The sequence below is a fragment of the Vanellus vanellus genome (genome assembly GCF_965231255.1).
Source record: "Vanellus vanellus genome assembly, chromosome: 6".
NCBI classification, from domain to species: Eukaryota; Metazoa; Chordata; class Aves; order Charadriiformes; family Charadriidae; genus Vanellus; species Vanellus vanellus.
The window spans coordinates 33167171-33191850 of record NC_138911.1 but is presented as its reverse complement, the minus strand read 5'-3'; the positions used below and the strand labels follow the sequence as shown (position 1 = coordinate 33191850).

At 44.9% G+C, this 24680-nt stretch overlaps 1 protein-coding gene across 1 annotated transcript in view; it reads left to right on the top strand.

Annotated features, from left to right (window-relative positions):
* The window catches only part of SMOC1 (SPARC related modular calcium binding 1), a gene marked incomplete at its 5' end in the record, with an annotated part of 130009 nt that extends 111756 nt beyond the window's left edge, over window positions 1-18253 (top strand). The window contains 3 exons of the mRNA XM_082485732.1: window positions 296-401; window positions 9658-9905; window positions 18158-18253. Of these exons, the coding sequence (XP_082341858.1) occupies window positions 296-401; window positions 9658-9905; window positions 18158-18174 (371 nt within the window). The 3' untranslated portion in view covers window positions 18175-18253. The remainder of the gene's footprint in view (window positions 1-295; window positions 402-9657; window positions 9906-18157) is intronic.
* Between the last annotated feature and the right edge of the window lie 6427 nt (window positions 18254-24680).

Below are 24680 nucleotides of genomic sequence, written 5' to 3'. Positions count from 1 at the left end.
CATTTCCAGCACATCCCTGTGGTTATGCTGGTAGGGAACTGGGAGGGGCCATAAAGCTAACCGCACGGTTTTCCTGCCAGATATTGTTGGTGACCCTGTGTGCGCCTGGACAAAAGCTGCAGGACGAATTGCCACGCAGAGAAACCCACTGAGGGATTCTTCTGCCTTTCCTTAGGGACTGTGATGAGGGCTGCCACGTTACAAACAAAGGAGGTTCTGGCTGATTCTTGCTGAACTGGGGTAGGAGATCAGTCCTGTGTGTTCTTACATTAAACCTCCTCTTTTCTTTCTGCAGGGTGCCCAGAAGGGAAGAAAGTTGAATTTATTACCAGCTTACTTGATGCTCTGACTACGGATATGGTACAGGCTATTAACTCAGCAGCACCTACTGGGGGTGGGAGGTGAGTCCAGAAAGCACTCAGGCTGAATTGCCACCAAGGTGGCTGCAGAGCTCTGGGCGCCCCTGAGGTGGGGGTGGGAGGGAAAGGTGTTGCTCTGCACTGATTCGGGTTCCTCTGGGTTGCTGGGAAGAGGGGCTGAGTCTGCATCTTCAGAGGCTGCTCTGTCCTGTCATCCTTGCCCTGCCTGCCTCCTCCGGCCCCTCCTCCCTGGCAGCTGCTCCACCATAAAGGTTAGTATAGCCCATTTGAAGTGTGAAATGAGAGCTCAGTTGGAGGAAGTGGCTTATTCTTTTGTCCCCTGGTGCATGAAAAGACCTAATAAAATGCAAATGGATTGAAGGAGACTGTGTGGCCTAGTGGCTACCACAGGGAGTGAAGAATGAGAACCGGATTCTTGGCAGTACCAAGTGCTGTGGTTTTGCTGTGGGGCAGGAGCCAGCCTGCCGATGAGGAGAGGAGCTGTTTGTTTTCATGGCCCTCCCCTCTGACCAGCTGCCCGCTCATCCCTCTTGTTGGAAGGAGCAGAAGGTCAGGCCTGTTGCGAGAGGTGGGCAGAAGTCTGCGTTTCTGGGGAACTGGAGAAAAGCTGAGGTCTTGTCTCCCCCTTCTGCTTGATAACAGCAAATCCCCTTAGCGCAGCAGCTGCAATGCTGTGGCAGTTCAGGCCATTGAGAACGGACTGTGGTGGATTTAAAAGAAGTGCAATGTTGCCTCAGCTATGCAAGGCCTCTGTGATTCTGGATTCCCTTGACTATAAAGGGAGTCAGTGCTAGTTTAGCACGGAGGGATGCCACAATGACTAATGGGCTCATGTTCATAGGGATGTAGAGATGAAGGAAGTGTCTCTGTGCATGTGTTACTTCTGTGGGTATTGCTCCAATGTATTGAGAGTAATGTTGATCCCCTGCTTTCCTCTTTCAAAATGTAGAAGGAAGCAGTGCCATCTTCAAATACTCAAGACAAAATACTTCTTGGGTGGCACCTCAGTGCCTCTTGGTTTCAGTATGGATTGCTTGTGAACCCATATGGTTTTAACTTCGCATTTGGACCTTACAAATCAGGCCAGTGGCTGAGTGCCTGCATGCTGAATATTCTGTAACCCATTGAATTAGCAGTATATGCCTAGCATGTCTGTGTTCATATAAACAGGATGAAAAATGCCCCAAGGATGGGAAATACGTCGTTCTCTCCCAGCTATATGCATTCCGATGTCAATTCTGTCTAATTTGCATGGTTCAAATGCAGTGGGTAGGGGTGGTGGGAAGCCCTGGAGAGTATTTGATATTTATTTGGCATCTTTGGCACTGGGACTGAAACCCAGCCAATGTAATCATTACTCTTAAAATGAAGCTTAATATAAACCAATATTGTAGAGACCAGAGATGTATGCCCCCACTGCACTTCTATAAACCAGCAGGCTTGCTTCCTAATGTTCCCCAAGCTTTGTGTATTTCTCAGCTTTCAATAGAGGCCTTTCTGGTAGAATTTTTCACTGCCCAGCTCTTCACACAGTCATCATGTTGATTTATTTTCAGCTCTAGTGTCGGCAGCCCAGTTGCAAGGGGAAAAAGAAATCTTTTAGCAGGCTGTCCTTTGTAAGGCGAAAGACTGCTACCACCCAAATACTCTGCCTGCCCACAGCTATGATTAAATTCAGGAAACTGCCCTGGCATAAACTTCCATGTGCACCAGCCAGGCTAAGCGCATACCCCAAAGAACATGCATCAAGCTTTTCTATCCCACCATGCCATGATAAGGACCATTTATTTGGGGGGGGGGGGAGGGGAGGGAAGGCATTTCAAGGAATTTTTGGTACTTACATAAAAAATTAATCAGTACAGCTTTCATTTCACATGAATTTGCTGAGTTGGGAAGCTGTCTCTGTGCAATAAGTCATGCTTTCCAAGTTTCCCAAGGGGAGGAATGTCCTGAGTCCTCTCTTCAGGAATATCTGAAATTGTCTGAGTGACCTAACTTGACTTTGGCACTGGAAACAAAAGCTCTTTTCCAAGATGAAGGAATATTTTACCTGTAGGTTTAATCATAGGGCTAATTCATTTCCAGCCTTAACAACTAATAAATACTGGATATATGACAGTGCTTATCCTGTATCTCCCTGGTCTAGGTTTGTTGAGAAGGTCATGTTGAAAAGAAAAGCTAGAGATCTGGCTATCTGATTTTTCTTAATGTCAGTTATGTCAGTTTTAATGTCTTAATGTCAGTTTTCTTACTGGTGAGGCAAGGTTCATTTATTGCATGTTCTCCATCTTTGCCATAATGATGGCAGAACAGGTTCTGTATTTAAATGCTAACTGGTTCCCTTTGTAGCCTCCCTCTTTCTGTTCCTTTACAGCATTCAGCATTCATCCTCCTTGGCCTTTTTTAGAGTTTGAACAAATACATCCAATGATCTGAGGTAAATTTTTAACATATCACCCGCAAAGCTTATGCTTGTTGCAGAGGGCAGGCCAGGCAAACAGCATGCAGTATCCCCCTGTCAGTTGGCCCCATATATTGTCCTATGTATTTTAATCAATCGGAGAAGCAGCAAGCAGAAGTTTTAGGGAAGGGAGGGAGCATTCCTGTTTCTCTGCGGCAGCGGAGAGATGATACAGGCATACAATATGCATCTTTAGTATCGACATTAAAATATGGGACCAAACGCAGAGAAGAGCCTTTCTAAACTGTCAAGGGCTGAAAAATCCTAACAGCAAGAGTGTTAAGGAGCTCAGACTTTCTTAGGGTATTAAAAGAAAGAAGAAGAAAAAAAAAGGTTGAAAGATGATTTTGTATAATCTGAGTATCTCCATAGGGACAAAAGCTCTGCAGGGTCGTTAGTCTAGCACAGAAGAACATGATTAGCTGAATATAAACAAACTTTTGATCAAAATTTCTTTAAAGCAAGGGCAGTTCTAAGGCAGAATGAAGTCATGAGGGAGGTGACAGATTCCCTCTCTTGAAGGCTTTCATCTTAGGCCTGATGCCTTTCAGAAAGACTTGCTTTAGTCAAACCTGAGTTATGGTCCTAAGAGTAATTTGATTCACATTCTGCGAGTATGATCTACAGGAAATCAGATTAGATGACCCTGCAGCCTTTAGTCTGAATCTGGATATGTGGAGTGAAAACTTCTTGCATTTGCTGAGTGTCTTCATCTTCAAAACTTTACCTATTTATCCTGCAAAGCTATGTATGGATTTGCAATTAATGTCCATATTAGCTTTTTTTCGGGAGGGGGTGAGGGGGGGAGAGAGGAGCATGGGGAGAAATGACAGAAATCTGTATTTAAAATACCATATTGAGCTGTGCTAAACTGCACACTTTATACTTGGCACACAGAAAAACAATCTAGTAGCAGCAAAGTGAGGCTGTACAACTTGGATTGCTGCAGGCCATGTAAGTAAAACCTGATAAGACTTTTTTTTTTATTGGGCATGCTTAAAACAACCTTGTAATCCCTTATAGGTCTTGTCTCGTTTAAGCAAGTTCAAAGCTATTGACTTTAATTGAGTTACTCTTGCTTTACAATAATGTAAATGAGATGAGGACTTCCCTTCCTTGTGGCCCTGGTTTATATTACAGCAAAATAGCCAACTAGACTTCATTTAGACTTTTGAAACAAAAAATCTCTGGTAAAATTCAGTCTTAATTTTAAGTTTATGTAGTAACTCCAAGGCACATCTTGTTACTGTACATTTTCAAAGTAATTAAGGGAGCGCTTGTAGGAAATTGGTTTATTAACCAGTGTTTGGTATCCTTTGCGAAAAGACATATAGTTGAAATTGTTCATATACAAATCCTATATAATAGGAATGGCACTTTTTAAAATTTAGGCTTTGCTTTAGTATATTTTAGTCTATTTTCTAATTCAGACATACTCGTATTACACAGGGCCTAAACTAAAATAGACCAAAGGGGATCCCGGCCTGGGTTTCCCTGATCTGAGAAACTCTCTTTGGTCTCTGCCAATTCAGAAATAAATTTTAGTTGCCAAAATATGTGCGCTATGGCTTACTATATTATCAGCAAAAATATTAATGCCCTGTGGAATTTTGGGTTAAAAGGGCATCTTACAACAGCCACCCTTATGTAACACAGCAGCTGTGTCCCTTCATTTTAAGTTGCCAATTATTCCCCATGTAATAGCCCTAAAAAGTACTTCAGAAAATTGCCCCCGAGGTTCCCTTTCATGCTCTAGTTGAGCAGTTTGTAGCAGGCAAGCACAGCTCAGCACATCTCCAGGGTGTTCTGAAGCTGAGCCATGTTTTAATAAAGATTGACACTTCCAAACAGTGCAGGGAAGTTAATGCCCAACTCCTATTGCATTTCAATTGAAGTTGGATACCAACTTCTCTTTGTGCTCCTATGGAAATTCTAGCCTAATTAAAGATACAGCAGAGAGGAGGATCTTTGAACAGTCAATGAGGAGTGAAGGAGATGATTTTTAAACCCCCCAAATGATTTATCCCACAATCTTCAGAAAAGTTGTGTTCAGAATAGTGTTTCATACACAACTTAGCCGGAGGAGAGAAAGAAGCTGGTTGAGTAATATGAAGATAAAACTCAAGTTTTATCTGTAGAGAAATTATGCGTTCCCCATAATGAATTTGGAATGTGTAGTACCCTTTTTGTTTAGTCTGAACGCAGCTTAGTTTTTTAGTTGGCTTCTTGATTCTTTGACTACAGGAAAGGGAGAATAATAAAACAAATACAAAATCCTTTTGAAATTCTGTTAGAGTAATCCTCTTTGATTCAAGCCATGTTCTACCATTACAGCTTCTAACTTTGGAATAGACAACCACAAAAAACAACAAAAGGAGAGTAAGAAGAGCAAGAACAATTCTGAATTTTACTTCAGTCTGTTAAACTCTTATCACTGTCTACCGCTCCCCCAGGCACCTTGGTGGACATCATGAACGCTGTCATGGGCATTGACTGGCAGGGTTAGTCTTGTCATTTATTTAGCTTTGCCCTCATACATCCTTTGTTCAGTGACAGCACCAAGCAAGGTACACATCCTTGCAAAATATTTTCAAGTCAGAGCATCTTACAACTCCTGTAGACATCCCGACTACAAACATACCTTGTGTATTAGGAGTGGAAGCTGGACTTTTTTTTTTCTACTGTTGCTTCTGCTAGCAGCTTCTTGTCCATCAGTGTTCTTTCATCCTGGAATACCTCCCTCTGGTTTGTAGTCTCTGCAGTCCAGTTAGGTGATGTTAGGCTGGTCTTACTCCCCTTTCCTCCTTCTGCCTCAGCTACTATTGTTGCTATGTGAAGTTTGTATTACAAAATAATAGGTTTTCTAAAGGTCTTCAAACAGGTGATCATCTGCTGAGTACTTTAGAGATTGCAACCTCACTTTCTCTCAAAGTGGTATTTTGTATTAGGATTTTCTGTCACTGCGACAGTACTGTGGGTCTGTGCAGCCTGGGCAGTGGGGTGCAGTGGGGCTGCAAGTGTGTAGGGAGCAAAGGATCAGCTTTGGTAGGAATGGACTTCAGTTTACTCAGTAAAATTTAGTGGGACATATTACACTTTGACAGCACAGTTCCGTGGAGGACAATGTGATTGTATACTGTACACAGTTCTGTATGTAAGTAATGTCTGATATTTGCTGCTCTTGTATACTTCACCCTATACACCTTCCCTTCTTCCCTGGTCCTTCCCACTGAGTTAACTCCTCCTTTCCTGCCTCAAGGGCTGGAAAGCATTACAGACTGCATGCAAAGTGCATATTCAAGCTGTCTATTTCATATTTGGGCATATTCTTCTCTCTTTGCTCCAGAATTCAGTGTAGCTGCAAAAGTACACATCCGTGTTTTTTAATAGCCTCTTTGCTTTCTGCCTGTACCCCAGTTACACCAGATGATATGAAGGTGTTTTGTGGAAGCATGTCTCGACTGGAAAATATTATTGTTAAAAGTAACAGTATCTTCACCCACATATCTCCAAGCATAAGCCACCTAAGAAATAAGTATTCTCCTCCTATGAGGGAGCTGATAGCACGTTATACAGGAGGAGGATCAAAAGCCTATGTAAAGAAGACTATACTTGATGCCAACAAATGAGTAAGAAAGCTGAGAGAGCAGGTTCCCTGTCCTAGGCTGCTAATGACAGACCATGCTTCTCTTCATTGTTGGACTGTTGGGTGGGCTTATGCCGCATAATGGAGCTAAACTTTCTGGCTTATGTACAGAAGAGATCCAGCAATACCAGGTTAGACTTGGAAAATCAGCTCACACAGAGCTCTTTGCTTCCCCAGCACTCATTCTTTAGGATTGATTGTTTTGCCATAGCATGCTCAAGTGGAACAATTAGGAAGAAAAGTAAGTACAGCTGTAATGTAGTCAACACAAGAAGACTGAGAAGGCTGCTAGGTCTTACAAAGCTGCTACAGCACTAGAATGAGAGACTGGAATTCAGTGGATTTTTGTGTGACTGGTGTTAGAGATGTTGTTTTGCTGGGAGTTGAGAATGTACAGGGCAACTTTGTTCTCTCTTGGTTTTTTTTTCTGGTTCCTTTATGGTCTGAATGAGTAGAGAGGCAGCCCAACAAATGAAGTTTGCATCTGAGGGCTGATTTATTTCTCTTGCAACAGCAATGAAGAGGTAATAGAGGGAAATTCCCTTGGAATACTCCTGCAAAGCCTGTGCTTGCAGGACAATTAGAGCCCCCAGATTTATTTCAGCTGACCTGGCAGGTATGATTATTGTCATGGCACATCATCAAAGCTAGGTGGCTTAGCAGTGCTGTGAAGTTGTATTAATTCATGTTTCATGGATGGTGCTTAAGTGTCTTGCATGGGCAGCCATCAACGTCAAGATAGTTAGATAGTGTTGTACCCTCAGCCTTCTTTAGTATATCATGTAATTTAATGAGCCAGGGAAATATGGCTGTACTGAGATGATGTGAATGCTTCCTGCGCTGGGATTCTGGATGATCATCAGAACGGGCAGGCAACCAACTCAGGAACTGCAGCCTTGCCAAGCCTGCCAACAGGAGGTGGTAAAAACTGTGGCTGTATCTTCCTTCCTCCTACAATCACAGCAGTTAAACTAGTTCTCTTTAGCTCCATTAGCATGCTGCAGTTTTCAGCACGAGCTCTCAGCATGTTTGTAATGGCAAAGATTGATGTATCATCACCTCATGAGTCAATGTATTTGTATTAGCCTGTGGATTTCCCTGATTTTCTTTATGGCAGTGCTGAAGAGCACTATATTGCCTCTCCTGGTACCTCTTAAGAGCTCCTCCATGATGTGCCTCTGAAAAGGAGGCACTTTTAAGTCCTGCTTCTGAGCATCTCTTCAGCAGGTAAAGAGAAGCTTCTGTTCTTGTCTGTTGTCTGTCTGCTGTTGATTCTAAGATGCTCTGCCATTTCTTCCATTTCTGCCTTCCCAGTTGTGGGCCTTCAGGAAATAAAGGGCAGGCCAAGATGTGGATGAGGGGAATCTCGCATGCAAAAGTTCAGGTTTTATTCCTCCATCTCAGCAAAAGCAGAATATTGTTCCTTGCAACACACAACTTCCCTGTGGCTGTTGGAAACGTGCTAGTCTTCAAATCATAGCCAGCTTGTTTCCAAAAGGGAGAGAGGCTAATGGCTGTGTTCGTAAATGTCATAAAAACAAGCCACAGGATGTGTTTTTATTTTCTCCTGTCATCCTGGTCTTTGAATAGTTTCAAGGCTGAGAAAAATCCAGGCACTCCCTTAGCTTCCTGGGGAGACTTTTGCAACTTCTGGGTGTCCATAGGTGGCTCCAGGGCCTTGCCTTGTATTTTGGCTCCCAAAAGGAAACCAGACTTATTCCCAACCTCTTCTTCCCCCACACTGTTTATCCCACTGCATGTTGATCAGATCCTGTGACTGAACGCCAAGGCTACTTCTCAGCTAAGAATTAAATGATGAAGGAGATAGTTTCAAGTAAAACCTTGGGGAAAATGTTGTGTGGTTTATTTGCCTCTCTACTGTGCGTGTTTACTTGTTGTGAGGATCCAGATGTCTCTGGATAGAAGCTATCTTTCTAAATTGTATCCTCATTTATAAAAGCTATCGGAGAAGGGGATCTCTGTTCTCTACCTAAGCTCCATTGCTTGGTAGACTCCTCTTCACTAGTGATGTAAATTACCATGGCAAAAGGTTGGGGGTTTTATTTTTTAGGCTCTGTAGCTGCATTTTAGAAGCAAAACTGGTCATACTGGAAGGTCAAGAGAATTTTTTTCCTTCTAGTTCCCAACAAAGAAATTTTCGGTGATAATTTAAATGTATATCCTACCAGTTTCTGAAACAAGGTTGGAGACAGTCTTAAAAGTGCATTTTATAAGGTACCTGGGTTCATATTTCCCCATCAGCTAGAATGCCCCAAACTCACACTGGAATCTGGCTTCCTGCAGGATGCAACTGACACTGCTTAAATGGTATGACATAACAGTGCCTGTTCAGTGATGGCTTGATGTTGGGTGGCAGCATTCTCTATCCATGCATCTTCAGCTCTTGCTTTTCCTCCTGCTCCGCCTCTCTGATACTATTTGTTGTTGTCCACAGAAAGAAAATGTGAGCCAAATAACATCAAACTTGTAATATCATGATGAGTAAGAAGTGAAGCCAACTGAAGTTGCCAGTTCCGTAGTACTGCTTTTAATGGATTTGTGGTGCTTGTCTGCTGTGGAATTCTTGTGTATAAATCAACCATGTGAAAAGCATTAAATATGCTGAAAATACAGCACAGGAGTTCAGATCGTATAAATAGATACAGGAAGAATGTTGCATCTTGCCAAGGACATTTTCAAATGATGAATGTGTCTTGCATTAAATGAATTTGTTCCCTTTCTGAAGTCTAGATGTTGCTGTCACAGAAACTACCATGACAGCTGATGCTGACACTCACAGCTCTCCTGATGGTAACCTGAATGGGAGCCCAAAGGTCAAAAGGACCATGGAGAGTGCCTCTTGCCCTCTAAAGGGGATCCTTCTGGGATTAGGCTGGGTTTCAGCAACTGGTGTGAGGAGAACCAGAGCTACTGAGGGTATCAGTCTCCAGGAATCTCTTGGCACCACTTGTTAATGCTAAAGGACATTTTTAGAAAAAGTTCATCTATCTCAAAAGAGCCCAGCTAAAAAGAGGAGACCTGAGTATTTTGCCTGCTTTAAATATGGCATAGTGAGTGTCTGACTCGGCAAGCAGCTTTGGCTCCTTGGCATGTGCTTGACAGTGGTGAGAGCACCCATTTGTCGGGGGCCTTTGCTTCCTCTGTTCCAGGTTCTCTGAGCCAGACCCCAGCCACACGCTGGAGGAGCGAGTGGTACACTGGTACTTCAGCCAGCTGGACAACAACAGCAGCAATGATATCAACAAGCGGGAGCTGAAGCCTTTCAAACGTTATGTGAAGAAGAAAGCCAAGCCCAAGAAATGTGCCCGACGTTTCACTGACTACTGTGACCTCAACAAGGACAAGTCAATCTCCCTTCAGGAGCTGAAGGGGTGCTTGGGGGTCAGCAAGGAAGGAGGTGAGTGCCTTTCCTTCCCCATTGCATAAGAATAAAAGACTTGACAGAGTTACAGCAAACCCAGGAAGTGGGTTTCTCCTGGGTGATTCAAAGGCACCACAGTTTGTTTGAGAAAACTAGTGGGATTAATACCTTGCTATGCAAATGTAGTTATTTGTGTTATGGCTCTGATTTATATCCCTTATCACAGACCTTTGTTGTAAGCACTATACAGAAACGGCAGAAGAGTGAGCCTTGCCCAGGACCCTGCTTATACTGTAGAAGTCCTTGGAAACTGTAGTTCAGATCAGGTCCCTTCTGAGTAATACACTGCTAACAATATTCTGTTGTCTCAGACATGTAGGTTGGATGATGTATGAGCCAGCACAGACCCAGTCCTTTTCCAGAGACCCTGTTGACTAACAGAAATAATATTTATTTTCGTTGCTAAATCCAACATGCAGGAAAGTGGATGACGCAGAGGGTACAGCTCAGAAGGAAGGCGCAGGGTTGTACTGTTGCCCTTTTTCAGAGTTTAATTGCACTTTAAGATGGGGGGAGAAATAAGGCATATGAGTAACATACTTTCCTTTCTGTTTAGTGCCTGAGCAACCAACCCACCCTCCTTCTGTTTCTTCCTCTTTCATCTTCACCTCATCTTCTGTTGGGACCTGGACAAAGTTGATATTTCTGGAAATTTTGTGAATTGAAACCATTCAACCCAAGTTCAATAATTATCAGTCATTCTTAACTGTGGGCAGATTTGCTTGGCAGGAGAAGGCAAACAGGGAGATTCCAGGGGACTAATTTCCTGTGCAGGTGTTTTGGCTGTGTGGGCAGCTCTTGTTATAACCATCGTGCTGGTTGGGAAGGGTGGGTAGCTTGGGTAGCTTGCTTTTTTGCCAGGATTAACCTTTCCTTCATTCTTTGCTCAGGTTTAGCATGAATGGGAATGGAGTCAGTGCATTTGGGTGTTGGGAAGTTGCCTTTTCTAGGTGCTTTGCAGACATCTTAGTTATCGTTAAGTCTGTTGCATTACTCGTCAGCTGCGGGAAGCATTCAGCTTCCCTAGCTCAGTGGAAGCTTTTTTCTTAGTCATTGGTACCTTACTGAGGAATGACATACCAAAATAGCAACCCTGTTCCTTAATTTTACTACCTTCCCAATACGATGAATATGCCAAATGAGTTTTATTGCTGTTTGGCCTGGAATAAGACTCTCTGGAATCTGCTGCCTTGGCCAACCAACTGTTCAAAATTTAGTTTATGGAAGGGGAGGGAGGGGAAAGGAGAGAAGGAAGAAAATGTGCATCTTTGAGCCAGTGTGAAGGGGAAATAAAGCAACGAGACATTGTTGTGAGTGCCTGATTGCCCAACTATTTACTGAGAACACAGCCTTTACCTTTCATGGTTTCTTCCATTGTATGAGAAGAGGATTGTGTGTAAAAAGGGGCTCTGACCTTATTTTATCATACAGCTCCACATACCTACTAAAGGCCTGATAGGCCTTGAGGATCAAAGATAAATAGGTAAGTTATGTGGAAGGAGGACCAATGGGGGCTAAAGGATGGTGAGGACTAAAAAGCAGTAGAGGGGGCAGTGCAGGGAGCAGGTACTACCAGTAGGAAAGAACTAAGGGACAGTAATCTAGAGGTGCAGTAAGCAAGTTTGTGGTGGATATTTTTTAAGAAGTCAGGAATTTGTGAGGTGGTAGATGACATGTTTGCTCTGCTTTCTATTCACAAGAATTTCTAAATTAAGAAATAACCAGTAGCTTACCCCTTCTCCAACTTTCCCTTATCCTGATAATGGATGCACACAGTCAGTCAACTATTCATGCATTTGCTCTCTGTTTCTTTCTCTGTACCATGGCCTCCAAACATCTGCTGGGGCTGAGGTCACTGTGGGTCCAAGCCAAGAGCTAGTTAGGAACCTTTTTGATGACGTACTTTTAGTTGTAAACTGCCAGTCAGATGAAACCAAAACTTTTCATGGAAATGATTCTGTTTCAACAAAAGCTTTGTTGGAAGGGTTTCTTCTGCTCCGGATTGGATGAGGAATGGTTGGAGGGAGGCAAGGAAAGTCATCATTTCCCCTAGTTATACTTCATTACAAATGAACTTGCCTCAAATGTTCCAAATCCTGGTTAGGTATCCAGCAGCATAAGGACTAAAATGAAGTGGGTCATCATTCCAGGTGAGCGTGCCTCCTGCTAGGCAAACTGAACACTTGTAAGGATTTTGAAAATAAAACTTAATGCAAATTTTGTAGAGTTTGGGATGCTGAGGAAAACAAATGTTAAGGCTTCTGCATTTTCATCAGTGTTTTGCTTTTGTTTTTTTGTTTGTGTGTGGCCAGTTCCATCCAAACATAGAAATAGTGTTGCTTGAAGGAAGCACAGGGCATAGGATAAATCATGCCTCTTGGGAGCTAGATAGTCTAAATGAATAAGATTTATGTGTAAGGATTCAGCTGGGATATTCATAAGGACAAACCTGAATCTGAGCTCTTTCCGGCTTAGGATCAGTTCTGTCCAAGATGCATAGTTCTGTCTGTCTTCCCCTCCTCAGTAGGTTCTTGATGCCTGTGGTAACCTCATGAGTGCTACCAGGCAGTGGTTCTTCAGCAAGGAAAATAGCTGTCCAGTCAGCCAGCAACTCTTCCTCTCTTCCATCTTTACGATGACCCAGAAAGTTGCTGGGAAGTCTGTTAGGTCTGGTGGCCACTTTGCACAGCTCTTGCCCCTCTGCTTAAACCAGGTGTGTTCTTGTCAGTGGCAACTCAGATGGAAAAGTGCCATTCCTGGGTCTCAGAATGGAGTAGCCACATAGAGCCAGCCTTTGAGGGCTTGCAGAAGCCTGCAAATGGTTTCTTAAACTGGGGCAGAACAGGCAGAGAGGGCTTGTATCTTGGAGTACACCAGAAACACGCTTTGCCATCATTTGATGTAGGATTGTCTGTTTGAGGAACTGTGGAAGAAAACCAGACTGATTTACAGCCTGTAAATAGTTAGCATTCATCAGTGCAGGCTGTGCAGCCTGAGTTAAGGGGGGGGGAGGGGGGGAGGGGGACCATCTGTAATCAGAGAACAAATTTAGCTCTATGCATTAGTCAAAAGGCAGGGTCCTTCAAAGGAGATAGACACGCACTGTAGAGCTTTGCTGGAAAGTTACCCACCCAAGATAAATTGGAGTCCAGTGATCTTGGAGAGGGGGACTGTACATCTGAGCAAGGCTTATACTAGTTGTGCTGACTGCAAAATGCTGCAGTTGCATTTTACCTCTATATTCTTCCAAATTCAGAAGACAAAGTCAGCATTTTGTGCATGCCCAAAGAGGAGCTAAGGGATTAAGCAGCAAAGAAATGTCCCTCTGCCAGCTGACGGGAAGTTTCCTTCTGCCAGTTCAGATCTCGTGATTGGTTTGCCATCCAAGAGCTTGTCAGATGGTAGGTGTTGGGCACACTTCACAGGACATAAGGACTTCTGGGGTGGAACCCAGCTGCAGTTTGTGCCAACAGCCAGCTACCAAGAGCACAGTCCAGAAACAGGATCAGAATGTGTTAATTAAAAATGGTGTGTGTGTAATTAAACAGCATGTCACTTTCTACTGGAGCTGAGCAAATACTACAGAAAGAAGGAGAAATAACGGACCATCTAAACAGCAAATTTAATTCAGTGATGTTCGGGACCCTTCTTATCAGTATCCACAGAAGTGACTGATTCTTTGTGTGCTTGGAGGCTTCTGGGAGTGAGGATGCTCTATATCACTGCTGTGCAGGCAGCTGTGTGGGAGCAGGTAGCAAGGAGCAGTCACCTGGGAAAGGCTTCTGGACCAATGATGGTAGAAAACTGACAACAGTCTGAGAGGCTGTGAGAAAACTGTAACCAGGTAGTGACTGAGTTAATAAAAAGGAAATTCAGAGTACATCTAATTACAGTTAGATTAGAATGTAAATGAGCTCTACTGGTTCAGTACTTGGTTTTTGTTTGCCTTGTTCAGATATCCCCCTTTGGAGCTCAGTAGAGATGCTGTAGTTTGCCTTTAATCTTGAAGAAAGTCAGTGATGGTTAGTATGCATCAGGACATCGGTATTGTGCTGGGGACACAAGATAGGGCTCCTGGTAGCGTGTCCTCGTCCCCCCCTCAAAAGTGAGAGCTTTGCTCAGTAAGTCTGAAAAATTGTTTCTACCTATAAAAAGCTGCTGGGGTTTCCTTGGGGCTTTTCCTTTTGAAAGACACCTGGTCTAATCTTAGTGTGGCTAGTATTGTTACCCAAAATCACATACTTTTGAGGATGACCAAATACTCTGCATTGTGAAATTTCATGAATGATGGGATGTTACCCTCTAATACCCAAGGGCTTCCCAGGTATAAGTTAGTAACCCACTGATACCATCTGCCGTATTCCTTCCTCTCTTTCATGTCAACTTTAAGCTCGGTGCAGTGTTGTTTTGGCAGGGTTTTGTCTTTTGTAGCTAATATGTGGCTGGCTTGCCTTTGTATCGAAGGCAGCCGGCTGAAGGTGATGCTCTCTGCCTTTGGAGTGACAGGTGATGAGCTCAGGGTGCTTTCCCAGCACGGATGTATAGGGCCAGACCGAGGGGACGCACAGAGCCCTGCCGGGCTGCAGGAAAGCTGCGCCCTGCCCAGCCCGGAGCATCCCTCCCCTTTTCAGGGATGCTCCCTGCCTTTTGCATCAACTTCCCTGGACCTCTTCGCCTCTGTCCGAAGACAAATAGGGCTCATACACAGCAACGCGCTGCAGGCGTAGCTGCACTGGGTGCAAAAGGGTGGGGTTTGGGGTTTTTGGTTTTTTGTTTGGTTGGTTTTTTGGTTTTTTTTTTTTTTTTTTTTCGGATGCTTTCTCCCGCTTTCTCCCTCGCCCAGACAGCCGGCCGGGGCCGGGCAATGCGCGGCCCAGCAGCGCCCTCCAGGGCCCGGCCCCGGGAGCGGCCCGGCCTCGGCGGCTCCTGCCGGCCCCGCGTTTTTATTGCCACCTCCCCCGCGAGAGTCCCAATTAGCTCTGGAGGAATCTGCCTCTTGGCAAAGGAGCTCTGCTTTTTATACGCGGGCGCAGAAGTAAGTGAACAACGGCGGTTCCTCTGATCTCGCCAGGGCAGATGCCTGAGACGAGGCCGGCGTTTGGGGGCCTTGAAATAACTTACCGTGTTTATACTGTTTCTCTTATTAACGATCTCTAAAGCCAACGGGTTGTGCTTTCTGACCCATTACGAACCCAGCCACTGCCACCTTTCTTTCCCTCTCTCTTTTTTTCCTTCCCCGTGGTTCTGCTCCTGTCCTGCAGCGCAGCCTCCCGACCCTGTGGCTTCCCTGCTCTCACCCCTGCGCTCTGAGCGTCTGCTCCGCTTGCTCTTGCGCAGGGCTGCGTTTGCTGTAGCTGCGAGTGTGCAAAGTACTTAGTGTGCAAAGGAAGCTGTGCACGCAGGTCAGATGCATGCACAAATCAAAGATAAGTCTTAGGCTGGGCTGGAATGGAGGGTGGCTAGAGGCATACTGCTTCTGGCTGGGAGCAGGAGTTCCCCTCTCCTGAAATCAGACCAAGCAGCTAGCAGGAAATGTGACGTGCTTTCAAGAGCTCCTGTAATCCCTGAGCTGTCTCTACCCAGTGCACGGTAGGAACAGGACTATTGTTGAGGTGAGAGCCCTTGTCATCCGCTCTGTCTGGTCTAGGGTACGTGTGCCTGTATCTTGTGATGCAGTCAGCTCTGCAGTCTGTCCCTGCCCTTCTGCCAGGTATGAGTTCAGGTCTTTGATTTTAGACACCTGTTTGATTGTTTGGTCCAGGCTAAAGATTTAGTAAACTTGGGCTGTCCGTATTGCCTCCACCTTTGCTTTTCTGGCTGCCCCCTGTCTACACGACATTATTTTGCTTGCTCTTAGCAAAACTGTTTTGAGAAACTTCATGACACTACTTGCATCCTTCCTTTCTTCTTCTTCCTCCTTCCACAGTTCAGTTTAGCCTTGTAATTGTTGCTTTCTGCCCTCTGGATTTCACTTCAGATACTGCAACACCAGGTATTTAACATCTGTCGCCTCAAGCACATTAGTCTGACTCTTGCATGTGAATCTTACAGAGTGCTGGCAGACTTGCTGTGTGCACACTCGGAGGAGCTCCTTTGAACCTGCCCTCCGGCAGCAGACAGTGGGGAGGCACCTTTGTCATGCCACGGCTTTTATTGCCTTTAACATGGTTCTTGGATTTTACAGGTAGCCTGAGCAGTTTCCCCAATGGAAAAAGACAAGGCCTTAACCCTTTCAGTGAGTATCTTGTCAAAATGTTTTCTTTTTTCCTCTGATAACCATGCATCCCAAAATTCATTCTCCCCTGCTCTCCTACGTTCACAAATATCAACATAGAAGCAGCTTGAAACCACAGTTATTCATTAGACATGTGAATATAATAACATGCAGCTCAGCTGCATCATCTGAAGTCCAGCACTGTGTCTTCAGCTGGGGCAGACAGTACCTTGCTAAGGAATTAGAATAGGGTACAGCAGCTATGGGATGAACACTCTCCTACCCTATTCTCCTTGCTTCTAGGAAGCAATGATTTAGGTGATTTGTTGTGTTTACATTATACTACTCCATGGACAAGTTCCTGTGAAGACTCTTCTGTCCTAGTGAAGGTCTGCTCTCCTCTGTATTTTGTGGCAGTAAATTGCACCCTTTCATTGGGCATGAAGAACAACTTTCATTTGTTTTGCTTTTAGTCCTGCTGCCTCATGGTTTCATTGGGTGCTTCTCATTTTGGATTGTGAGAAACAGTCAGCAGTTTTCCCCTGCCTCTCTTTCTCCTGCCACTTGTTCCATAGCTCTCTGACATATGTCTGGTTAGACTCCTTTCTGTGTTGAAAAGACCTAGGCTACATATTTTATTAATGACAGAAGTCTTCCCATACCTCTTGCTATCCTCCTTACCTTTCTGGGTACCTTATCTGGTCCTGATGAGGTGAGCCAATCAGATAATTGAAGATAAAGATCAGCAAAGCTTTATACAGTGACGTAGTGATGTTTCCTGGTGCATCCTGCGTTCTGAGCATGTATTTGATTATTGTCTGCTGCTAAAAGCTGAGCACAGGCATTAAAAAAGTGTGTACTGTGGCTTCATCCTCTTTCCTAGTCATTCAGAGTTCTTGGTGTAGGACAGGTCATCCCCGCTCCCCACTCATGCGCTGCATTGCATGTATAGACATTGAAGTCAATATGCTTTTTTTATGAGCTGGTAATTGAGCACTGTGAGCACCTTTTGCAGAGCTGTCCAGTCAATTTTGACTGTCTGGGGTAATTTTGCATTTGACAGTATTCACCCCCTGTTTCACCCCCTGTGGCAGGGCATGTCGATTAGTCCCCATCCCACTGAGGCCTGTCTGGTAACCTGTCTCCTTTCTGAAAACCTGATCCATGCTTCTGCCTTCTCTTCAGCATGTTTTCACCTGTAATTAATTGACAGACGTCTTTCTCTGATCCTGTAAGAGCTTTGATTCTTTAAGAACCTTTGAGGGGCTTAACAAAAGCTTTCTGAAGAAACAAGTGTAGGGGTGTGTGCATCCATCTGTCTTGTTAAGAAGCACCCTTGCACCGTCTGCTGGGACACTAATAGCTCAGCAGGGTCCTGGGACCCCCAGCTCCAAGTACGCTGTATCCCCACCACAGATTCAGTAGCTTGGTAGGCTTCAGAGTGCCTGGTGCAGGCAGGTCTTCAAGAACCATTGAGCAGGGAGACCACTGCATTGTGCTGTTGCAGAGGTGGGGAGAGGTGGCTTTGCCCTCGCCCTACACACCTGCCTCCTTTGAGGCCTGCTTGCCTGCTAGGGGAGGAGGCAGCTGGCTGCAGCTTATGGGGGAGATGGTGGCAGGGTAGCCTGGCAGCCATGGGCTTCTGCATCAGCTGTGGCAGGTGAAAGAGCAGAGGGAGAGATGTTGGACCAGTTGTTTGCCCAGACTGAGTGCCTGTTTCCATGGAGGAGGAGGGAGAGGAAGGTGGTGGTTTATGTTTAAAAATGTGTCAGTCCCTAGGGCTCGGTGTGACTCATTCAACACTTTTTTTCAGCAAGGCTGTCTCATTAGCCTCTGGTGGTTTTCAGCCTCACAGCTTACTCCAGGATCTCAGTCTTCTGGGGCCATGGCTGCAGCAGAGGCTGTACTGTATCTTTATCAGTCAGGTGCCTTTTTGGTTTTAATTTGCCTTTTTTCCTCACTTTCCCTGCTTCTGTTTTGTTTTCTTTTCTTCTTGCCCACCCCACCTTTTCAGTAGGTCGCCTGGTGTAGCAGCAGAAGGAAGGGAAGGCAGGAGCCAACCCAAAGGAAAGAAAGATCCAGCGACGGACGGACGGACACCTTGCTGCTTGTGAGCAAGCATGCAGCATCAGCAACATCCAACGTAGCAAAAGTGACACCCAGAACATTTGCACTTTTTAATAATTGGTTTGGGTTTGTTTTTAATTGCTTTTCAATGCCATTATCTAATACTTTAGAGAGTGGGGGGAAGCAGGATCATGACTTTTTAAAATTGGAACAGCTACTGATGACGTAAAATTGAGTTCACTGGGACTCAGAGAAAGAGAATTTTATATACTGTATATAAATATATATGTAAATTGTACAGTTGTCTTGTACAGGGGTTGGAGTCACTGTTCTGTTCCTCCCTTTGCTTTTGAAGGCTGTTAGGGTTAAAGGGACACTTTGCATTTAATGAATTACGGTAACGCATTCATTTCTGCCACCAAACCATCATTCAGTTGCAAACCTTAACATCCTCATGCACAAAGGAGCAAGTATATCAGCATGACTTGTGCTTTCAGATGTGCACACTGTGCCCCAGATACCAAATGCTTCTTGGGAGCAGCTGAACCCCTTCTTTCTTACTGTAAAGCCCTGTGCAATTGTAAAAGCCCCACAAGCAATTGGGCTTTTGAGAGAGCACAGATTTTGCCTAAGTATTGGTGCACTGCAAAGCTGCTTAAAGTAGGGATAGAAAAGGGTTTTATTAAGGACATGCAAAAGTAGTTTCTGCACCTGTTGCAAGTTGGGCAGAAATGAATTGCAAATGCATTACTATCCAGGCTCAGAAGACATGCTTAGCAAAGATGTGCCGTGCCTCGGGAATCTTAACGCTGTAGGAAGGATGTGGGAGCTGTAGGCCTAGTAGAGTCAGCAGAGTGAAGTCACACGTCTTCCTCTCTGACAAAGTGTTCATCTGTATGTTGTACAACAATAAAAATATTGAGAAGCCTGCTAAAAGCAGCATCAGCCTGCCTGTTGCTTTGCTGAAGAGCAAAGAACCTATTTGTCAGCGCAGAAAGACACGATCCTGCTGCTGGTTCCCAAGAGTCTGGTTTACTCATGTTTCAACTCTACAGCTTGTGCCATGCTCACCGGTAAAGGACTACCTGCAATGACTGTTCCTGTCTTTGATGGCTATGAATCCCAGGCTTCTCCCTTGCACAGCGGTGTGCCTGCCTGGCTTAGAGGATCCACTTCACCCGATTTACTGTTAATCAGTTCCTCCTGTGTTATCACACTCCAGTGTCACACTACAATAATAGTGAAGGCTTGGATTGAGGAGCCGGGTCTCTTGGAGGCCACAGGGGCTGTTTCAACTACCAGCAGTTTTTCCAGAGTTGTTTCTTACTTAATCTCGGATACGATTGTAAAGTCAGCGGTAGGACAGGGACACCCATGTCAGCAATCCTTGGTTTGGGCACAGAGTGGTGGGACACAGTGTTCTGCTTTGTGCGTTTCCAACCACTGGCAGCACTTGCCTGTTCATAGGAAATGTTCTGAGCAGCCTCCCACGTCAGACCTGGTGATCCTTGTGCCACTCGTCTCTGGACCAAGAACCTGTAGTTGGGATGATGACATGCCATGCTAATAGGAGATTGCACCAACAATTGCTTGTAACACCATCGTGTTACTGTAGAGACCAGGCTTATCCCCTGAGGCTTTGTTGCTTTGGTAAAAGATCTTGCAATACAGCATCTTCAGCCTGTGACACATCATCATGACAATACCTTGAGATAACCACATCACAGCAGGAGTGTCCTGTTGTAGTAAGTTAGTGCCTTGTTGCCAAGATGGAAAGTTAAAAACCCCCACAATCTTTCCATAAAAAAAATCTTTTTAATAGTAATAATAACTCTTCCTCTGGAAAGTAGATTGGAGCTGATTAAAGTATTTGACGTGGTTAAAAACACCTCTGGTAATCTCTGAAGTATACATCACACCACCATAATATAAAGAAGAACTCTAACAGGAGCAGATCCTGCTGCTGCTGGATCTTCATGGTTCCTCACATACAATGTATGTGCTTTACTGGCCTGCAAGCTCCCATCTTCTTGATTGAATTTTCTCTTTTTAAATGCCCAGTACATATCTTTTGTGTGTTGAAATGATTTGGTTTAGTCTATAGTTAAAAATGTCCCTGTCACTCAGTAATGCTTTTGTAGGAGTAAAGAATGACCCCAACTGTATAAAAAAAATAAAAAATTTCTCCTTTTTCAATATGCTAGGTTTAGGAATTAAAAAGCTCTGGCTGCTTGGTTGGTGGTTGTTTTGTTTTTTGGTTTTGGTTTTTTTTTTTTTTGTCTTTTAATGTATAGTTGCGTCCAGCAAAAGCAGCCACTTGGATGCCTATAGGAGTTCTGTCAGCCAGCCACTGGGGCCAGGCAATGCCCCACAAGACTGCAGGCAGAGTGCAGAGCTGCTGAAAGTCACTGCTGCTTTTCTTCTGGAAATGGCAGCAAACCAGCCACCCAGTATTGCTGCCTGTCACATAAATCCTTCTGCAGACCTCCTTTTTCTCGTCCTTGTGTCCTTCCCCTCTAAAAGGCCTGCATTCACATGTAGTTTGCAACTGAAATTGGATCAGTTCTTCAAGGAAGCCAAAGGAGGTGGCTGTTGATGTTAGTATTGGTGGGTATTCATGTTGCTATGCTAGAGTTGACTTTATGGATGGCTTGGGATCCAAGCATTATATTGCTTCCCCCTTTACTTTCATGGGAGAAGTCCAAGTCCCAGCATCCTGGCTTGCTGGGTGTGCACACACCTTCGAGCAGCTTTTGGCAATGCTTGTACATCGGCATGCAAGACCCAGCCAGCATGATTGTGTGATGTCTGGGCAGGGGTTGGGTTACTTGTTCTGGGTTTGTGTGTTGGGAGCTAATGCAGACAGTACTGGTCCTGATTCATGTAATATATATAACTCATCCTATGAGTTGTCCAAACAGTCTGTACTCATAAGAAGAGAGCAGTGCCTCAACTCCCCTCTTCCCATGTTGCTTTTATTGATAGATAACTGGCCAGTCCACCTGGCTGCCAGGCCAAACCTGTCCTTATCTGGTGGTGGTAAGCGTGTTCTGCTCTGCCTTGCATCAGTAGCATCCTGCTGACGCTGGGGCATGGGGAGTGTCAGTGTTGTGCCTGGAAGCCGACCCTGGGCATGTCTCTCCTCATCCTTCAAGTCCTCTTGGGCTCTCCAGCTCTGCTTTGAATGACAGCTGAAAACAGCTGGGACAGAGAAGAGAACCAGGGCTCTACAGTGCAAGTCATCTGCTCTTCCTGCCGGAAGCAAAGATCTTTCCTTTTTTGCTGATCCTCCAAGGACGTAGTGTATTGGAGGGAACTGGATTATGGTGGGATTCATCCGTGTGAAGGCACCACTTTCCATGGCCTGAGTTTTTATTGAACTTACCCTGCCCCAGCACATTTCTGCCCGTGGCATTGTTTGTTAGACTGAAAGGTATCTGTTTGATTTTGATTTTGTAATAAAATAGATAATTTTTGTTCCGGCGTCTTGTGGTGGTTTCTTGTTGAATCCTGATTTCCAGAACTTGTCTTGTTTCACATAATGTTCTGTTACATACGCGGTGCCATAGGAGAGAGAAGGGGACTTTCCTGCTCCGAGTCATGTGTCAGTCTTTGGTTGGGATCTGAGGTCCTTGGATGCTTTTCTGCTGTGTTTAAGCCTCCAGGTTGAATTGAAACATGCCCCAGAGTGCTTCTCTGTGGTTTGACAGCTGCCCGAATCTGCCTCAGGCCCCTTCAAAAGGCTGTGAAGCTTCAGCAGGAGAGTAAAAGTGACCGCAGAAAGTGGGATCCACATCTAAGTGGGATCTCCTAGCACAGTCTTCCTCAACCAGGGATAGAAGACAGGCACTGCACCTCACATCTCCTCATCCCCACTCACCTTGGGACCCTTTGTACTCTACTTTTGCTGGTCAGACCTTGTAACATGGGAGCCTGAAATACTATCTTCTAGGTGTTGTCCAAAACCTTTTAATCCTCAGGGATGACAAATACCAAGCTATGCTGGGAAGCTGCTGCTGTTGTAAAAGATGCTATTTCCTAGGCTACAGGGAGGTGGTATTCATCAGAGGCTACAGCACCAGGTCCATGAGAGAGGATGCCACACAACATTCCCATCAAGCAGATATCACTAGTTCTCTCATCACTGTCTATGTCATTTCACTTGATCACATGTAAATCTCTTGCAATTAATTAGGAGCCAGCTCATTTATTGCACATCAAAGGGGAGGCAGTTACAGTCCCAAAGGGAGGTTTTCTGCTTGTATAGTAGTCACATACTGACTTGTTTGTAGATGGGCAGAGAGGGGTCTGCTAGGACTGTTGTCTTGAGATGCAAGTTCAGTGATGAAAGGGGAAAATGCAGGGGTGAGTGACAGCCAGTGTGGATTTGTCAAGAATAAACTGGCAAGCCAAGCTAATTTCCTCGTATTACCAAGGTAACAAGTTGTGGGGGGCTAAGGGAGAAGCAGTAATTGTCCTCTCTGGAGTTCTGCAAGACTTAATTAAAAATAGGAAAAGAATATTTAAAAAATAAAAAAGGCAATTCTTTGGCCACCGTTCCTGTTTCGGGGGTCAACATAAGGTGCTCTGAGAGGCCTTCACCCTTCTCTGGCGGTGCAGTCATTCTATAAGCAAGTCAAAAGAACTACGAAGAGCTTGTTTCTGCCGCTGCTTCCAACAGTGATATTGCCAGAAGACTTTTCCTCCTCCCCCACCTCTTTTTCCCCTTATCTTTGACATAACTTAACAAAATCCACATGCAGAATGCTGGCCTTCTGACTTCGCAGCAGCCAGCCCTCGTGAGCCATTTCAGGCAAAACAACTTGGCAACCCTCCAATAGCTGGTATTAAATTGGACTAGGGATCTGCAGAAGTGGCCCTCCTTAGTTTTGGAAAACACCTTGAGAACAAAGTGGGTTAAAAAGACTACCACCTCAGGAACTGGGCGTATAACAGCAAGTGTTGTCCACAGAGTGTTTGTGAGAAAGCCTGAGGCTGGCTGCTTTGCGAAGCAGTGATGCTTTCTGCCACTCTGTATCCAAAGGCCTGCTTACTGATTGTAATAATAGCTGCTTTTGTTTTTCAAAAGTGCCTTGCCTGTGCACACCAGAAGGTGTCCAGCTTTTGTTCAGCAAGCACCACCAGCTCTGTGCTACATGTTGTAGCACAAACCTATATCCCCACCTCCCGCAAAAGTGCAAATGAACATTTATTCCACGTTATGTTATTCTTTCAGCACACTGGGACTCAGCTGAAGATCTTCTGGCTCTCAGCCCAGGCAGAGGAGCCATGGCCTCGCTGCGTACTTAGCCAGTCGCCATCCCCTGGAGGAGAAGGCCGTGGCGGTGGAAGGCTTTCTGCTCCCTGCCTGAGCTAGACCTCCACTGCACTGCAAGAGGGCTGCATGATGGGCCATGAGGGAGGTAGAAGGTTGTGGCTCCTGGAAGTTGAGGTTTCCACACCTTGCCTCCTCTCTGGTGCCAGCAGAAATAGCAGGCCCAGCTCGCCTGCATGCAATTCACAGCTAGGTGGCCCTAGTTTGGAGCTCAGAGTAGCTCCTCAGAGTAAGATTTTGTAGTCTGGAGAGCAGATGAATTCAGCTTACCTTACTAAAATAGACAAATTCAGTCCCAGTACAAAACAGATCCTTAATTCGTTGCTTTTTGATATGTCAATGAAGGACTCAGAACGGTGCGTGACCTTCATCCTCAGTTTGACGAAATGAGTTCTTCTGTAGCATCTCAGTGCTGTGCTTCAAGCAATAAAACTGCAGAGTCTGAATGTCCATTATATGGGACGGCTCTGGCTTTGCATAGCACCAAGTACCATTTCTATCTCCCTCAGTCATGATTTTGGCTGGGACCACTCAAGTAATCCCTGCTGACTTCACCATGTCAGAAAAGAGTTGACGCAGCATTTGGCTGAAGAGATGGAGCTATTTCTGAAGCAACTTGGATGTTCTCACTACGAGCTGGCAGGTTGTAACAGGCAAAGCTATATGAAGGTGGCTGAAGTTGGATCTGTTCATCTGCAGCCCAACATCAACATAAATTTTTGCATCTCTTGAGCTGTTATGATTGTTTCGAGTGTTCAGATGTTTACTGCAAGCTTTTTCTCCTCAAAATGCAGTTGAATACCAGACCTTTGTAAAATGAGTTAAAGTGCTCTGACTCCAAAAAATAAAATACTAAATATCAATGAATCCAGAAAACTGGTGGGCAGGCTCTGTGAAGAGATGCCCTAAAGGATAATACAGATCTGAGAACTGATAAAAGACTTGGGTTCAAAGTCCCAGTAAGAAACTACTATCCTGCTGCAAGGGAAATGAAGTAGACACCAATAAAGGGGATCAAGAGCTCTTCAACATACTGAAGCACAAAAAGGAAAAATACGGTACGTGGGATTGGTGTTGGAGCATTGTAGACTACATGTGAGATTCCAGGGGACTTAGGGATGGCATGGCAACATCG